The sequence below is a fragment of the Fusarium vanettenii genome, assembly GCF_000151355.1.
Source record: "Fusarium vanettenii 77-13-4 chromosome 13 genomic scaffold NECHAsca_28_chr13_5_0, whole genome shotgun sequence".
NCBI lineage: Eukaryota > Fungi > Ascomycota > Sordariomycetes > Hypocreales > Nectriaceae > Fusarium > Fusarium vanettenii.
Window position 1 is genome coordinate 376,298 of NW_003315857.1, and position 17,077 is coordinate 393,374.

General features: G+C 51.6%; 5 protein-coding genes across 5 annotated transcripts; 3 read left to right on the forward strand and 2 right to left on the reverse strand.

The window, feature by feature from the left end:
- Positions 1 to 700: 700 nt before the first annotated feature.
- Positions 701 to 3,739, reverse strand: NECHADRAFT_54776 (uncharacterized protein; the record flags this gene model as incomplete). The annotated part of the gene is made up of 4 exons (XM_003043590.1): positions 701 to 1,318; positions 1,364 to 2,900; positions 2,976 to 3,266; positions 3,327 to 3,739. The coding sequence occupies 4 exons, from the start codon at positions 3,737 to 3,739 to the stop codon at positions 701 to 703; spliced, it is 2,859 nt and encodes a 952-aa protein (XP_003043636.1).
- Positions 3,740 to 7,350: 3,611 nt separating this feature from the next.
- Positions 7,351 to 8,362, forward strand: NECHADRAFT_73170 (uncharacterized protein; the record flags this gene model as incomplete). Its single annotated transcript, XM_003043473.1, has 5 exons — positions 7,351 to 7,378; positions 7,430 to 7,452; positions 7,502 to 7,613; positions 7,659 to 7,842; positions 7,892 to 8,362. 5 exons carry the CDS (start codon positions 7,351 to 7,353, stop codon positions 8,289 to 8,291), a joined length of 747 nt encoding a protein of 248 aa, XP_003043519.1. The 3' UTR covers positions 8,292 to 8,362.
- A 310-nt stretch (positions 8,363 to 8,672) lies between these two features.
- On the forward strand, positions 8,673 to 11,091 carry NECHADRAFT_102232 (uncharacterized protein; the record flags this gene model as incomplete). The annotated part of the gene is made up of 5 exons (XM_003043474.1): positions 8,673 to 8,763; positions 8,817 to 10,207; positions 10,253 to 10,729; positions 10,783 to 10,911; positions 10,970 to 11,091. 5 exons carry the CDS (start codon positions 8,673 to 8,675, stop codon positions 11,018 to 11,020), a joined length of 2,139 nt encoding a protein of 712 aa, XP_003043520.1. The 3' UTR covers positions 11,021 to 11,091.
- Positions 11,092 to 12,180: 1,089 nt separating this feature from the next.
- Positions 12,181 to 14,221, forward strand: NECHADRAFT_54697 (uncharacterized protein; the record flags this gene model as incomplete). The annotated part of the gene is made up of 6 exons (XM_003043475.1): positions 12,181 to 12,282; positions 12,336 to 12,421; positions 12,471 to 12,773; positions 12,821 to 13,031; positions 13,079 to 13,498; positions 13,628 to 14,221. 6 exons carry the CDS (start codon positions 12,181 to 12,183, stop codon positions 14,219 to 14,221), a joined length of 1,716 nt encoding a protein of 571 aa, XP_003043521.1.
- A 213-nt stretch (positions 14,222 to 14,434) lies between these two features.
- NECHADRAFT_54791 (uncharacterized protein) lies at positions 14,435 to 15,309 on the reverse strand (the record flags this gene model as incomplete). The annotated part of the gene is made up of 2 exons (XM_003043591.1): positions 14,435 to 14,847; positions 14,898 to 15,309. The coding sequence occupies 2 exons, from the start codon at positions 15,307 to 15,309 to the stop codon at positions 14,435 to 14,437; spliced, it is 825 nt and encodes a 274-aa protein (XP_003043637.1).
- Between the last annotated feature and the right edge of the window lie 1,768 nt (positions 15,310 to 17,077).

The following is a 17,077-nucleotide window of genomic DNA, read 5'->3' on the forward strand; positions in this document are numbered from 1 at the left end:
GTTCTCAAAGGATGATTAGCCTTGATTATTCGTAATTCTGTCAATCAACTCCGACCTGTTGGTTTTCCCGCGCGGGACGCCCGGATCATTACATGGGTTTCGGTCCAAGTCAGGATGGACAATTAAGGGGCCTACAAGGATGCTTACATTAATATTATTGGCCACTTTTCTTTTTGGTCGGTTGTTAAAACATGATTCGGACGGGCCGGAACTGACGATCTGGAGACGATTGCACTTGATCTGCGCGGCAGCTATCCTTCTCCTTCAGCAGATGCACGGCTTCATTGTTGAATGCCTCACCGCCACCAGTGGCCCTATACGCGGACAGACCGATATAGGATTCATAGCCATGCAAGGGATTTCTCTTGCATAGCTGCTTGTAGAAAAGTCGACTTCTCACAAGGTAAAATGTCTGGGGTTGGCATGTATGCCGGGTGACCCTGGTAGGGCTGTCGGTTCGCCCAAAGAGCATGTCACGCAAGGATAGGATGACTGACTGGTTCAAATAGCGAGAAGGATCTGCTGCTGGGGTTTCATACAAGGTCTAAGAACCTCGTTAATACCCGGTGACTTCACATGCTATTCTGGTCAAAAGGATTTAGTTGCATTCATCATTACGTCGTGTCATTATAAAAAAAAAGTCATAAAACTCCTTCCCCCCTGCTGGCTAATAGTACATGACTTTCAAATCATCCTCACGTCACAAGGGTCGGGCTGAAGCTACTGAACTTCCAATACCAGAGTCGGATGGTGTTGGCGCCCTTTTGTCATTACTGCCTCCATGCTCAGCTATCGTCTGAGACACATCGTGGCGGTTCCGGAGTGGATGGCGGCTTTGCTTCTTCTTGGGTTTGTACCGTCGGACGAATCTTGATAGAAGCGTCTCAGATGACATGTCTGATCTGTTGTCGTCTTGATCCAGCTCAGGTGGGGGTTGAGGAACTACAGGCGGTGGAGCTGAGCGTGTCGACTGGGCTGTCGACATTTGGGGCGGTTCATGGTGTGATTCTGCCACACTACGAGCCCGTATAGGGACTGAAGGTTCCTCCTCGTCCTTCACCTCGTAGTCGAATATCCTGAAACTTTGCGTGGTAAGCGTGCTTGGTGTACTCGGTTCCACCACTGGCTCTGGTGGTGGCGTGACTGTCGTATCCTGGGGCTCCTCTTCTAGAGTATCCAACGTCTCGGGCTCAGGTTCAACTTCTCCGTGCGTCTTGCGGAACAAGGATATCGAGTTGTAGAATGTGGATGTAAACTGTCGTCGTTGCTTCATGCATCTGAGTTGCAGTGTCGTAGTGGCCAGCTCTTTGAGCATGGACTAGATTTGTCAGTGAAATCCTTTGAAGGAGTGAACAGTACTCACCCATGTAGTGGTAGGATCTAGCAAGACCCTCCCCTCCTGTTGCCCCTTGACTGATAGGCCGAGCTGGCTCAGAGCCTCAAGACTGGCCCATTCCTCTCCAATGGCCACGTACTCTTCCTTCTGCGCCTTTTCGTCCGACTGCCTGGCTGGGTAGAACTGTGGTAGATATCCACAGTGGTAGAATTGCAGGAAGACGGGCTGCTCGTTCATAAACCACGTTTCTCCGAGTTCTAATTGGTAAGCATGTTTCTGATCACTTTGAGATGTTGACTTACCATTGCCTCGTACGTAGATGAGCTTGGTGTTTTGTCCCCGCATCAATGTGTGGGCGAGGTCGAGACCATGGGCGTTCCATGCTGATCTGTCTCCAACGAGAGAAGCCATGATGGCCTTGCCAGGCATACCGTGCTTCTTGATAAACTCATCACTGTTCCAAACAGCTTCTTCACGCTGCCGCACAACAGTAAGGCCGAGACAAGCAATGTCAAGATCAGGTGTCGAGGCGCCAGTTTCAAAGTCGGTCTCCTCGGCGTAGGGCAGGATCACAATGTTTGGTTTTTGGAGGGGCCCCTTGATCGGTTTTGATTCTTCCTTTTTCGGTTCGCGGCTGTCACGCCAGCTTGATTCATAGGGAGGCTGACCTGGTTGTCTGGGGAAGAGGAATGCTGGTGGTTGAGCCCAGGGCGGCGGCGGAACATCCCTGGGTCCAAATCCTCCCAGGGGATGAACAGAGGGGCCGCTGGTGTTGAATGATGGATGTGCAAAAGGCATCGAGTATCTGTTCTGGGGCCGGTCCATGGGTGGCTTCGAAAACGGGTTGCCCGGTGAGATGCCTGCCTGAGGAGTCTCGGATCGAGTTGGTCGGATTATTCGTCTCACACTCTTTGCGCCTTCAGGACTACTTGGAATACCCCCAGTGTTCCTGAAGAATGGAGTGGACTGGGACTTGCGAGGCTGGTTTTTGTTAGAGGCTGGTGACACAGCCCGTGCCCCTGTGTCTTGGCTTACCTTTCGAAGGAACTCTCCCCAATCGTCATCCTCCTTGCTTCCATACGAAGGCCGTTCACGAGTATGTTCCTTCTCTGGTGATTTTGATTCGCTGGCCCCTTTCTCAATCTCCCTTTCGCTCAACAAAGTCCATTTCAGAAGCAAATTGTCCACCGCCTTCTCCGGCTCCGGTGGCGTTGGTCGTTCTCGTGGTGGTCTGCTCGCATGTCGTGTCGAGTATCGAGATTCTTGTTCGGAGTCTTCCGAAGTCAATCCTGTCCATCCTTCCTCCTCGGTTGAACTGTGCTCCTCTTTGGCATCTCCCGGGCTTGGTGATTGATTTTGAAAGACCAAATTGTACAAAAACGTAGCTGCATCTCCTCGAACGCGGAAATTGTGACCGAGCTGCACAACCTTTCCGTTGGAACCCCGTCGTCTGGGTTCATCTGATGCGTCGTTTTCCAGATCTGCTTCGTTGCCCTGGTCCGGAGTTTCTTCCCCCTCTTCCTCACCAGCATCGCTCACTGTGGCCTTCTTTGGAATACGGGTGCTGTGGTCCGGTGTTGGTTTTGAACTTCGTGCATCGGCATAATCTGCTTCTTCTCTTTCGGTGTCTGATACAGACCTGCGAGAGGATCGACGTCGCTCTAAAGGCGAAGATGGGTTTCGAGCTCCAGTCGTTGGTGCGCCAGAACGGTCGAAAAGATCCTCTGGCCATACATGTCCTGGTATCTCGGAACGGCGGACAGGACTTGGTAATCGTTTGGTGGTCCGAAATGGGGGGCTGGGAGCCCTCTGTCGTGAAATCCTGGTGTATCTGTTGTCGTGTTCTAGTGAAACCTGACCAGCTTGAATGAGACTCTCTGCTTGTATCCTGAACCTGTTTTCGGGCCGTTCGTGGGCTGAAGAGTGTCTGCTAGGGATAGGGACATATCAGACAAAGTGAGTTGCGGATGCAACCTGTGGTTAAACGTACGTAGTTGTGGATTTGACAAGGATGGCTGCAGACAATATGGATGTCTGCAGAGTTACTGTGACTCGGTGCTTTTCGATATCAGAGAGGATACCGGCAGCTTTCATCCACCGCAGCCTTTCAAAAATGGTGTCGTTAGATATCATTGTGGAAATTTCGTCTTGAGTCGACGTGATATTTGCGACGACGGCCTCGACGCCCTGGAGGAATGACGGCTTCGCGCAAGACGCGCCGGTAGCGAGGACATCGTGAAGGTGCTCTAGAGTCGAGGCCAGACTCGACATCTCGATAGCGACCGACTGTATCTCCCTGGGCGCATGGCGAACTGTCCTCACGAGACGGAACAGCGTGTTTGCAAGCGCGGCGCCCGCGGTGGCGATCCCTGCGACGCTCGCTTGGACGGACAAGGGATCCATCGCTGCAGCTGGGAAGCTGACCTCAGCCTTTCGTCGGGGTCATGTACGGATACCGGGGGAGGCAGACGCAGTTGGCGGACAGAGGTTTGGAGGACAGACAGGTGTGAGGTCAGGTCGGCGAAAAAAGGCAAGAGGGGTTTATTTGAATCGATCGACCCATGGCCCAATTGAACTGGCTGGAGTTTGCCTTACGGCGGCCTTGGTTGTGGGCTGGGCTGTGCTGAACCGGCCACCCCCCTGCTTCTGAGGGTGCATGTCCAGGCTCCGCAGTGCAGCCAGTGCAGCCCAACGTGGCCTGGCGCCCAGTGGGAGGCGATGCCACACCCTGCAGTCGCCTGCCGCCGAGTCTCTGGCCTCGTTACGGCAGCCGCTGGCCTGTCGGTGGCCCGCTGCGATGCACTGCGCTATGCTGCGCTATGCTGGGTTCTTGCTGCGAGGTGGTGACACAGAGGCGACTCGTCTCAAGAAATGGCGAGGCTGAGGTGACTTGTGTTGAGTGATTGGAGAAGGGATTCTCGAGGGGGTTGGCCCTCCAAGAGAAAAGGTCCACTATGGGTGTGGACTGACGGGAGATGCATTTAACGAATAGCTTGGCTTAAAAGGGCCAGACTCTTCCATCAAGAAAAGAAGGAGTGTCGGGTGCACCTGCCAGCTCACCCATCCATCCTTTTTCCTCCACTGTGATGAAATTTTCAGCGACGAGGCCACCATTCGAGCGGGTCATTAACCATTGGCATCCAACATTTCGCCTCATTTATCAGCAAGATATTCCCATTTGACGCTTCGAGATGGCTATTTAATTCCTCTACAAGGCGTGCTCTTCAATCGAGACTGAGCTAGCCACGGAGCAAAATGGTTCTGCGCGCTTTGATGGAATCCACCAGAAGGCCTCTGTCACCTGCATCAGTATGTCGCATTCATCACACACCAGAGACACAACCACCACCAACACAGCCTCTCTTTCATTATCGCCGTGAATATTTTATTCAGTCTTGATCAAGATGATACTCCCCAACCCCCAGACAAAACTCTATATGTCTGCGACCCCGGTAAATAATGTGCGTCATCGGCTTTCGATTGAGTCAGTGATGTAAGAGGTGGATTCAAGGTCCAGGGTCTGTATCTCAAGCTTGGAATAACTTAACCGCGCTGTTCTCTACCCTCACCCGACGGTGAGTCAAGTCAAGATTTGGGTGTCACCTCGCGCGCTAAAACATGACCTGTTTCTGTCTTGTTCTCGACCAACTCGCTCACGGGACTCTTGCATCGTGAGATGGCCTCATTTACTCAACTTGAACTCGGCACACTTCAATCCGACACCGAGATGTTTCGTTTTATTGCAATTATTGAGGATTGCCAAGTCGGCTCAAACAGGCGCCCACTACCAGGTAATACGACAATCCAAGCACAGCTGAAATTGACCTGCACAAGATCAACTCGCCATTCGTTTCTTTCCCAACATCCAGGCCTTGAATACGATCCCGGGTCCACCGACGACCGCATTATCCAGATATTCACGAATCCACGATGGCGCACTGCTCTCACTCATCACAGTGGAGGGTTCTCTCCCCCACTGGTTGGCACCACGTAACCCTGCATATGGCCAGGGATGGGGTTCCAGGGTTGTGCCCCAAGGGGTACAGAATTTTCAATGTGCACGGCACTGCATCTCAAGACCTCTTTCCTCACAGGAACCGAACCGAGATCGACGTCTGCGGCACCGATGCAACCTCTTTATCTCTTTGTAATGTTAATCCGTGCCGAGATTCTTTGCCCTGGTGAGATTTTGTAGAACGTTGTTGGTTTGCAGGGTCACTTGGGCTTGAAGTGTACAGGGTCGTGAAAAGATGCACGGCGTTCAAGACGGCTCTGGCTGTCGTTATTTCGCCCTTTACGCACATTCGTGGTGCACTGCGTGCTTGTTCATGTTCATTTGAAGCCTCTTGCAGCACCTCCATGACGGTGCACGCGCGTCGTTGTGGTTGCATGTCGGCGATTTGACAACTCGAGATGCGAACAAGGCGTATGCATAAGCGACACCGACGATAGCCCATCAAGTTCCATCTGCCCTAGGAGCTCGTCATGTAGAAGCTTTCTGGTTCATGGTCTTGATAGCACGTGCTTTGTGTCAGCTCGAGTTAGCGAGCTGTCATATTCCACGCTACTGCAGACTGCCGTGGTCGTGCAGTTGCTGATAGTAAAGGTGGCGCTGTGAGAACTCGACACGCCTCAAGGGCATCTGCATGGCCTTGCCCAAGGCCGGATTCAAGATCGACACAAGCTAGTTTAGGGTCGGTTTTCTGCACTACCTCTATGGGTACTTTTGGTGATGCAATAATCCACTGCCCTGGCATCTTTGGATGCCTTGTTTATGGTCTAGCTACCGGGTTATCGAACAGACCTGATACTAGGTGGCAACATCGACCAGGCACATGACGCATTGATAAGGAGCCCAAAAAGCAGTGGGAAACGCTGGTTGGCAGGCAATTGGGCAAATACATTCATGAGCGTCGTCCTGCCATCCTGCAATAGCACCAGGGGGTTAATGATAGTGATGATTCTCCCAGTCAACCGAGCCTCTGACCCTGGCTTTGATATAGAAAACGGCCTTTCTGCCTTCGACGGTAACAGAAAAACCGATCTCGATGTGAAAGCCTAGCTTCTTGATTTGGTTACCATCCACAATCCCATTCGCCGCCCCGTTTGCCTCCTATCATCCATTCTCTTGAGACCATTGGCCTGGATGGAAACCATGCGTGACATATATACCAGGGGGAATTAGATGGGGTCTTTGGACAAGGCGTTTTAGTGCTGCTTCTTTAGCTCAACCTGAACGTACCGCTTTGAAAGAATTGATATGGCTACGTTGTGAGCATGTGCACGTAGACGGGTTTGTTCGTTCGGTGCTGTCTCGTGAGGGAGAAGGGAAAATTCAAGAAGGCGAGTTAATGAGGTAGCCGTGCTGTCCAACCTAGGCCCTCAACCCTCGCATACTTGTAGGCAAATATGGCCTATGAAGGATTCGGCAAAGAATCCCAAAGTAGAGCTTTCAACCTCGGTTGCGGATATAGGCTCACCTTCGCAAAGATCGCGAATTACCGGCGTATAGCAAGGTATTCTCTACGCACGACACGTAAGCAACATCTTCAAGAGCTGACGATAAGCGATGGGTCGGTAAAACCGGCTATGTATGTGGTGCCAGTTTTGTTGCCCCATCGGGGAATAAGAATCGACACTTCACTGCCTGCCAACTAGGAACTTCCATTATAGAGTTAGAGCAGAGCAGTGAGCATGAAAGACAGAGTCAATGACTGTTTTGGTATTCGAATCTTGAGCTTTCGAGATAAACGTACTCATAGACGGATCCCAGGACCAGTTCGGCTCTGCATATTGCCGAGAAGTTGGCCAAGCCCACCCCCTGACACTGAGGATCACTTACCCTGCCAAATGACGGCGTATGTTGCGACGACGAGTGTAAGCGCTAAGAGCAAGAACGGAAGCATGCCTAGACCTCCGATTCGGATAAAGGTTGTGACTTTTCCATATTTACCCTGATGCCCCTCTCGTCACCACCCTCTAGCTTTCCATTCATCGACAATCACATCACCATCATGAAGCCCATCACCGTTTGGTTGACCCGTAAGATGACGCCTCAAGTTTGATGCTGAGAGTGATGCTGACAAGCTGTAGCTGCTGGTCCGAATGCCTGGAAGGTTGGCGAGTTCCTTGCTACATGGTATTCAATAAACTGACAGTACCAAGGTCATCACCATCATGATCGAGCTTGGAGTGCCTTACGAGCTCAAGTCTTTCAAGCACGACGATGTCAAGAAGCCGCCATTTACCGACCTCAACCCCAATGGTCGAGTTCCAGGTATACACTCTATGATGTTTGCCACTTCAAGACTGACATCAAAAGCAATCGTCGACCCCAACACGGATTTGACACTCTGGGAGTCTGGGGCAATTGTCCAGTATCTGATCGAGGTCTACGACACGGAAAAGAAACTCACCTATGACACTTTTCACAAGAGGCACCTCTTGAACCAATACCTTCATTTTCAGATGAGTGGCCAAGGACCATACTTTGGCCAAGCTGGATGGTGAGTACCTGTCATGACCTGCTTGGCAACTGCTAATCCACAACGCCAGGTTCAACCATCTTCACGGAGAAAAGATTCCTTCAGCCATTGAACGATACGAAAACCAAGTCTTGAGAGTGATTGAGGTGCTGGACGGCATTCTCAAAGATAGAGACTGGCTTGTCGGCGACAAATGCACCTTTGCTGACCTTTCGTTTCTCCCCTACAACGACCGCATCGACATGCTTGTGCTGTCCAAGCCGATCGATGAGATTAGGTCACAGTATCCGTATTTCGCTGCCTGGCAGGGTCGAATGGTGGAGAGAGATTCATGGAAGAAGGCCATGGAAACGAGGAATCAACTCATGGACGAGCAGGGTTTGATGCCGAACGGTATGCCTAAGGGTATTACCAGTATGGCCCAATACGAAAAACATATAGCCAAGGTGGCCGAAGAGAAGAAGGATTAACACTACTTGCCGAGGTAGAATTCTTTTCCGTCTGATAGGTCATGCAACTCCTCATCCTTCCATTCACAAAAGCAAACACACTTTGTAACCGCAATTACGTTAAATTTTCGGCGAGTTGAGTAATTGTCTCTTGAGGGCTGTAAACGTCAAGAAGGCCTTCAGTTGATAGCCTGAGGAGTAGCTCTGAAGCCGGAACAAGGGCCGGGCCGGGCCGGCATTGTAACACCATGTGATTGGGTGCAAATGGCGTTGGGGTGCCAACAAAGGACTTTAATAACATTAACACGGCATCCATAGCATCACATCGAAGCCCTTGCGTGAGGCGAAGCTGCGCAGTCCGAGACGTAAAAAATCCTTTGATACTTGCATCAAGTTGAAGAAATGCCCGTCACAGAACTATCATGCTTCGTATGTGGCGCCTCCATTGAAGAGTCTGACTATCTACCAGGATGGATGGGTCGGTTCAGGGCCTGTGAGTTCATCAGTAAATAGGCTGCTCAGGCTTTTGCTAACCAAGACATTTAGTATATACCACTCTCGAGGACTGGAATGCCGCACGTATCTCTGGCATTGGGGAACGGCATCCATTCGAAGATGTTATTCCCCTAGACCAGTCGGTCAATGTCGACGTATCCGAATCCTCCATGGACGATGGCTCGGTGCAGATTGAACTCATGAAATCAAATTTTGGCGAGAAATACCCCCCAGACCCGCCATTGATACCTCAGCCGCTCTGGGGATTTCCACTTCATGACTCATGTTGGGACCTTTTATGCACAACAGACGCCAGGTTCCAGGAACCACGTACCGTGCAGGCTCTTTTCGACCTTTGCATGTCGCATCCAACGCAGAACGGTATACTGAACTGGGGCCACAACTACGATGGTCTGGTCAGGTGCGATGCGGATATCGTGAAGCTGCTCCCCGGAGAGGAGGCAAGACTCTACGAACCAAAGCGAGGAGGCACGTTTCAGAGATATAATCCCTTGGATATTCCCATGAATATTACAGGCACCCGTGGCGGACCGTATCCTTCTAGGGAAGTTGGTTTTTTAAAGGAACGCAATACTGGCAAAGGTTTCATATCCCATACGTCGATGAAGAATGACCCGTTCGGCCGCTTGCCTCCTGAACTCCTCCTCGAGATACTTACCCGTTGCGACTCGAAAAGCGTTGCGAATCTTCGACTTGCTTCAAAAGCCATGGCCAATCTTGGACTCCCAGAGAGGTTTTGGTTTTCGAGGTTCTGGCCAGGTCAGGAATTCGACTACGTTTTCGCACAGCCTGCTTTTCGAGCTGCGGTTCCTCTATGGATCAACTTTTACAACAGAGCGCGGCAGTTAAGGAATCACCCAGCGTTCAGGAACAGGAGGCGAATATGGAATTTGGCCTGCCAGCTCAGGGACTGGGTTATCTTGAGACTTGAGTCGCCGGTTTGCCACGGGTCCCTCTGCAAGTCCTTTTTCAACCCCAAGGGGGCAAACAACGATAAAGAATGGCACACTGCAGAAGCACGTGTTTCTCCAGGAACCTCCATCTTTTCTGTGGGTTGTCGGTCACTGAATGATGCAACAGTGACCATCTCGGGTCAAATATCCAAGGTCTGGGCGTCATTGGTAATGCTCAACGAGAAGAGGTGTGTTTCTGGCCTCCGAGTCTCCCAGGAAGACGGGAAATCCGTTCAGCTTGGATATCGTCACCCCAAGCACGAAGTCGCCTTTACGTGGGATTCGCCTTTGGAGCCGTCTGACCCCTTTATGGGGTTTCATGTGGCAATGGACAATCAAGGTATCCGTGGACTTTGTATGGTCTCAGCCCAGGGAGTTTCGTCACGCTGGAATGGAGATCATGAGGGCGTTCCAAAAAAGTCTATCACATGCAACGGCCAAGTGGAGGCTCTCAAAGGGGGGTTTGATGTGAGTCCCTCCTCCCCCCCTGAAGACCATTATTGACAAGATCAGGCTCTGAAGATGGTATCGGTAGCTGTGAGCAGTCTTGAGCAGAGATTAGAGAAGAGCAAGGTTGGCTTGGAGGAGTCTGCTCTCTGGTACCCCGAGCTACCAGATCCTTCATTACAGCTCATGCCGATACAAAACGAGCGTGTTTCCCGCTTGATCGGCCACATGCCCTACACGATGTGTTTATTTGGGGGTATTGATGGAGGGCTCCTCCCATATCTCACTGAAATCGTCGTTTGGATCGTCGATCGTTGTGATTTCGGAATCTACGCTGATAAATTCCACATCTGGGCCCTCGAGTTTCATTACAGCAGTCAGAAGGACAACCTCGAGTCCATCGTTTTCGGCCGAGTCCCGGAGGAAGATCCAGGCACCTATGAGCGCCGTCGCTACCAAATCTCGATCGACTCTCCCAATGGGGAGAGGATAAATGGCGTCGACACCATGTTTCAGGATTCTCGCTTCCCCTTCGCCATGACTGTAAGTGTACCTGTGCCCTCGAATAATCACGCGGCATTTGCTCACCTGGCAAGTTCCATACAAGTTATGGAAGAAGCATACAGACCCCGCCAGACTTTAGCTCAGCTGTATCAAAGGATGACTTTTTCACAGCGACGTTACAGCCAACCGATGGAACGATTGTTGGGTTCTTTGGCGTATTGGTAAGTTGATGTTTGACCAGATGCAAGAAAGCATGGCTGATCTCTGGGTTCTCATTAGAAACACGATGTTGTCTTTCAGAACTTGGGTGTGGCGTGCATTCCGCAATGAAGTAGGATGAGCTGGACCTTGAGTGGGAGGTGCTGAAATAGTAGATAGTAATAATAGCTAGTTACCTCCCTATATTGGCTGAAGTGTATCGATTAGTTCATTGACAAATGTAAAAGGATGTTGCAGAAATGGTTACGTTGCGTAGTCCTCATGGTGGCTGTCGAGCGGCCAACGCCAGACCAGGCACTCCTTGGGGGTCTGGCGGTTGAACACTCATCATAGGAAAAGACTAGCCGTTGGGTTATAATTTGTTTATATGTTGGCCTAGCTATGGACAGCGATAGAGGAATCGCCCCATGTGGTAATCTCCACGACGCACCATGGGATAGGAAGAAAAGTCCAGATCTTAAACAGTTCAAGGTGCGTTGTCGTTAGATCTTGTTGCATGGCGTCATTCTCGTCTTGTCGCACAATGGATATTACTCAGCGGGACATCAAGGTTCTCGTCGGAGAGATGGAGACAATAGGCAGTATGCTAACGATTAATGATGACATTTTTCGGGAATCTGTGAGCTGGCGAGGGCTTCACAAACGCACGCACACACAATTTCTAGATGTCGGTCATAAATAATTCGAGCAGCTATAACTATCACGTCTCAATTATTATCCTGGAAGATGACCTGATGCTTGCAGAGTCGCTCGCCTCCGAAATCTGACCACGGGGTGACTCGGCAAAGATGGTTCAACGACATGGCGTTCAACACGACGAGCGGCTCTGCATCTTTCACAGACGTGCATGACGCCCCAAACCCCTTTAGTGCTAGACTTAACCCACAGTTCCTTTGTGCTTGCAGAGAGTAACCAATCGCTGAGGTGAAGTTGTCATCAAGGGACCTGCAGCCGGGGTTGCGTCACCCTGATGGCCTGGGGACAACCACCCTGATGAGTTTTTGGACGAGACGTGTTGTACGGGCTTCATATTGTTCGTTTGAAAAGATAAGATAGCAGGCAAGAGAGAGACGAATTTGAGGGCAGTTATGATGGAAAATGGTGAATGCGTGAGCACCTTGATGGGCACGACTCAACAGACAGAGGCGCGGCGAAGAGGCATCTCATATTTAGCCAGCAAACAATTCAACCTTCTCTTCTTCACCTTTTCTTCATTTACGACAGTCATTTATTTGTGATTTCTCCAAGCGCACGCACGAAATCTCGTCAAAATGGCCAAGAATCGCGTCAAGAAGAGCTCCAAGAGCAAGAGCGCAAAGAAACCTGGCGTCCCTCCCAAGGCTTTGCCCGTGACACTTCTCTCCGGCTTCCTCGTATGCCTCTCCTTGCTTCTATTCATTGTTTATTCTCCTCTGACTGTGTTTAGGGCTCTGGAAAGACGACTCTTCTCCAGCACACCCTCCGCAGCGAACATGGTCTTCGCATCGCCGTCGTCGTGAACGACATTGGAGCGTAAGCTTTCTCCTCCTTCTGCAACATGACCTTGACTAACAATCTGCAGCATCAACGTCGACGCTTCCCTCATCAAAAAGACTCACCACCTCTCCAAGACCCAAGAAAAGGTCATCGCTCTCCAGAACGGATGCATCTGCTGCACCCTCCGCGGCGACTTGCTCGAGGAGCTCGTCCGTCTTGCCCAGCTGCAGGAGTTTGACTACATCATCATTGAGAGCAGTGGTATCAGTGAACCTGAGCAAGTTGCTGAGACTTTTGACTCTCGTCTTGCTGAGCAGATGGATGCTATGGGGTCGTTGGAGGGTGCTCCTGGTCTGGATGATGACATGCTCAAGGTTCTTCGACAGCTGTGAGTTCCCCTGCTTCGCTGCTGGAATTGGTCTGACTCTTTTGTAGCAAAGCCGCTGGTGGTCTTGAGAAGTTTGCCCGCCTCGACACCACTGTCACTGTCATTGATGCCTTCACCATGCTGCACGACTTTGACACGGAGGATCTGCTCTCGTCTCGTCGCGATGATGTTACGCCCGAGGATGAACGAACTGTCTCGGACCTCATGGTCGATCAGATTGAGTTTGCCGATGTCATCATCCTCAACAAGGTCGACATGGTAAGCTGCACCTATCCTCTCACCACCGCATCCACTAACCCATCAAGATCGACGCCAAGACCAAGCCTCGCCTGCTCGACCTCATCCGTAAGCTCAACCACCGCGCCAAGATCCTCGAATCCAGCTACGGCAAAGTCGACGTCAAGCAGATCGTCAACACTGGCATGTTCAACCTCCAAGTCGCCCAGTCCGGCTACGGCTGGCTTCAGGACCTCCACGACATGACCGTCCGCGAGGTCAACGGCCGCAACGTCCTCACCCCCAAGCCCGAGACGGAGGAATACTCTGTCCGCAGCTGTATCTACACTCGTCGTCGTCCTTTTCACCCTAGACGTCTTTGGGCTCTGGTGTATGACAAGTTTATCTTGCAGTTGGAGCATCCTGAGGAAGAGGGTGACGAGGAAGACGACGAGGAAGATGAAGAGGATCTTGAGATGGCTGACTATCAAGACGCAGAGGATGATGAAGTTGTCGATGCTGACCAAGACGCCGAAGACTCTTCTTCCTCCAAGGGCAAGCGCTCTATCCCCTCCTCGCCTCAGAGTTCACACTCGACTATCCAGACGGTTCCCTCCGTTGATGGCCCCTCCAAGAAGCAGAAGCTCGATGAGGATGATGCCATGCTCGACTCTGAGGAGCTCTTTACACCCGAGAACCCCGTCATCCTCGCCAACAAGCGCAAGCACCCCATCTTTGCCCGTCTTTTCCGCTCCAAGGGCGAGTTCTTCCTTGCTACCCGACCTCACCGCGCTGGAGAGTGGTCTCAGGCTGGTGCCATGCTCACACTGACCGGCGGTCGCCCTTGGTTCTGTACTCTCCCCCCTGAGGAGTATACCACTGGTGATGAAGAGGTTGACAGCCTTGTTCAGCATGACATCAAGAAGGGTGGCGAGTGGGGAGATCGTCGTCAGGAGCTTGTCTTTATCGGCGAGAACCTAAACCACAAGGGTCTCGAGAAGCTGCTCGACGAGTGCCTTCTGACTGATGAGGAGCACAGCAAGTGGGAGGCCGTGATGCGCAACGACAAACTGAACGACGAGAAGAAGCGTGAGTCTTTGGAGGACCTGTTTGAAGATGGCTTCCCTGACTGGCCCGAGGATGACGAAGATGATGAGAATCATGAGGGACATGATCATCCTCATCCTCATGGGCTTCGATCGATCAAGAAGCATCTGCAGGAAGTGGACTAAATGGGATGGCGAATCAAGAAAAGTTACGCATGTCATGACTCTGGTTTCCCGGCGTTTAGTCTAGATCAATCACATTCACTCGGCCTTTTGGCCGTGTCTCATTACCATGCCTCTATCCCATGGTACAGCCCTTGAAAGCAAAATTTTCCCCAAGATGTTTCCCTCCAATGCCCTCCCTACGCCCTCGTAAGCTCTCTCACGATGTTTCAAGATTCAATTCCCCATCATGGCAAACACCGCATCAACAGACTCCCTCCCCAAAAAACCAAGAACCTCTCTATCCTCTCCCATAGAAACACTCCCCATCGCCCACCCTCTAACCAAACTCCTCGCATACCACACCGCCAGATGCTTGTTGTACTTGTGTATCTTGGCAGTGCAAGCCCGGCTCATCTCGCTCTTGAGGACCCCGAGCCAGTCGCCGTCCTCCCAACGAATATCTGTCCGCTCCATGGGGCAGAAGAGGTCTTCGACTTGCTCGTTTGGATTACGGGCAGGTTCGTCGATGCAGAAGCCTGCTTCTAGCTGGGCTGGTCTGCTGCGGTATGTTGCGACTAAAAAGACAGGGGTGGTGCATGCCGGTGAGTCGGCGCAGGACTTGGAGGTGCTGTGATTTGCTGGCTTGCCTAAATACTGTTATCCTGTGTTCGTGTGGGTGCCAAGTGTGTCTTCTTACCGCAGATATTCCCAACACTGACAAACTCACGAACGACAAAGTCCATAGCCGGCTTCGGAAGCTCATCCTCAAAGTTCCCAGTCCACTCTTTAAAAACAGCATCAAGAAACCCCTCCATAGTATCCCTCGTCGACATCAGCGTCGCATTTGGATCAGTCGCCGCCCCACAGGCGTGCAGTATCTCAAAGCATCGCTTCAACTCCAGCTCGTCTAGGTGGTCCGCCGTGCTGATGGTGCGAGGACCCCGGATTAGCGGGTTCCCGAGCTGCAGGGCGGCAAAGAGACGGTCGCGGGAGCGTTTGGTGGAGCGCGGGGCTGGAGAGGGACTGCGGCTGCTGACGAGGATCGAGCCGCCGGGTGTGCTGGGGGGTTCTCTCTTGATAGGCCGGCCGGAGGAGGAGGGTTGGTCCATCGTGATGAGGATGTCAGGTTCAAGTTGGAGAGTAGCTTTGCCTCTTGACTCAGCGTGAGATGATCAGGAAGGATCTGGTTCCATCTTGGAAGAGGAGTTGAGAGAGAGATGTGGTGAAAGGAGGGCGAGTTGGTGTTGTGAATCACTGTCAGGCGGCGTGTTGAGAGCTGTGTAAGAGCACCCAGGCAGCCCAGTCTTCCATTCTGCGGCGCCAGGTAGTTTAATTATTATGTTCAACCTTTGAGAGGCTCCGTCGTGTTATAATGAGCCGCAAGTGAGCTCTAGTTTATTCGAGGAGATATCATCAAAGACAACAATTCCAGGAGATGAGGAAATGGCATATTGGACGCAAGGATATTACCAACCCCAACATATGGATTAATACTGGCGCCAAGCAGTGTATCTCCCCGAATATCTACAACTTTTCAAATGACATTCTACCTTTGAATGTCTTTTAACAAGATCCCTACAACTCGTCGGCGAAAGGGGTACCAACAAAGGAATGCATCCTTGCCAGCTACACCCCGGACCCTGTCTGACAACACATCACCAACATCAGTCGTGAATGCAGGTATTCTTCTATAGAGTTCATAGTGGAGGGGTACATGTATCAAACCGTGATGTCTCGCCACTAACCCTATCATGCTGTGTAACCATGTGTCAAAGAGATCTTTGTGGATGGCGTTGCCATCACACCTTTTTTCCCGTGGCTGGCTGGACCTGTGCCGTGCTAGACTTGTTTCTCGACAATATTTTTTCATCTTTCAGCTCGAGCTCTTTTCGTATCCATAGGGGTGCACCTCTTGCACGAGTATCCCGAACAGGTTTCAAGCAAGAGGGCAGTAGCTCTTTAGAATTTATAAATGAGGGCCCAGGGAATGCTGGAGCCTCAAACAGCGACAGTGCCTCACCCTTGCCACTGCATCCCACCATTGCATGTGCAAACTGCACACTCTGCGCACCCTTATCACTTTATCCCGCTGACGCCAAGGGAAGCACGTCTCGAGACATTGGGGCCAATCATCTGGGTCGGATGCGGTCCACGAATCAAGCTCCACGGACTCGAGTCCGGGTCAAAGTGACCAATGAGAGCAAAGGGGTCCTCCAACTGCTCCCGCCCCGCAGGCTCAAAGCTTCTTGGAGCTTGTGGTTCACTACTGTACCTGTCAAGCCTTGTATACCAGCTCGTCAGTCCCGGCCTCATTTCTTGTGTCAACAACAAGAGGAGAAAGTCATGGGATGTGCGGTCTGTTGGAACCCGTGTCTATGAACACTTCCCCGTTTAAATCAAACGATTTTGATCCATCTCCCAGAATGGAAGCGTCCAGTAGACGTGATCCAAACAGCCGTACTGTACTGTGTAAAGGCTGATGTGCTTTTGCAATACGTCCGCGCCCGCTGGCCGCCCTCCACCCCATAAAGCTCCCTCGTTTCTTTGTCCTCCGAGGCCATTGAACCAATGATACTCGAGCCATGCTGGGGTCGCAACGGTCTGCTACGTAGAACCCCCACCTCCGGGCAGAGCTTCCGCCTCCCCTCCAGTCCCGGAGGGTCGTCCAGTGTTTCCTTGGCACTGGGTCGGCTGAGACAGCTTTCTCTCTCCAATACCAACTGAACTCTCCCATCCTGCCATTTTCTTGCCACCTGATGCCTATATCTGTTCCGGGGTCGTAGTCAAACACATGTCTTCTTCCTGTCACCTCCCCTGTTGGAGCTATTCTCTGTCCAGTTCTCGGAGTATCATTGTCTTTGTTGATCTTACTCTTAC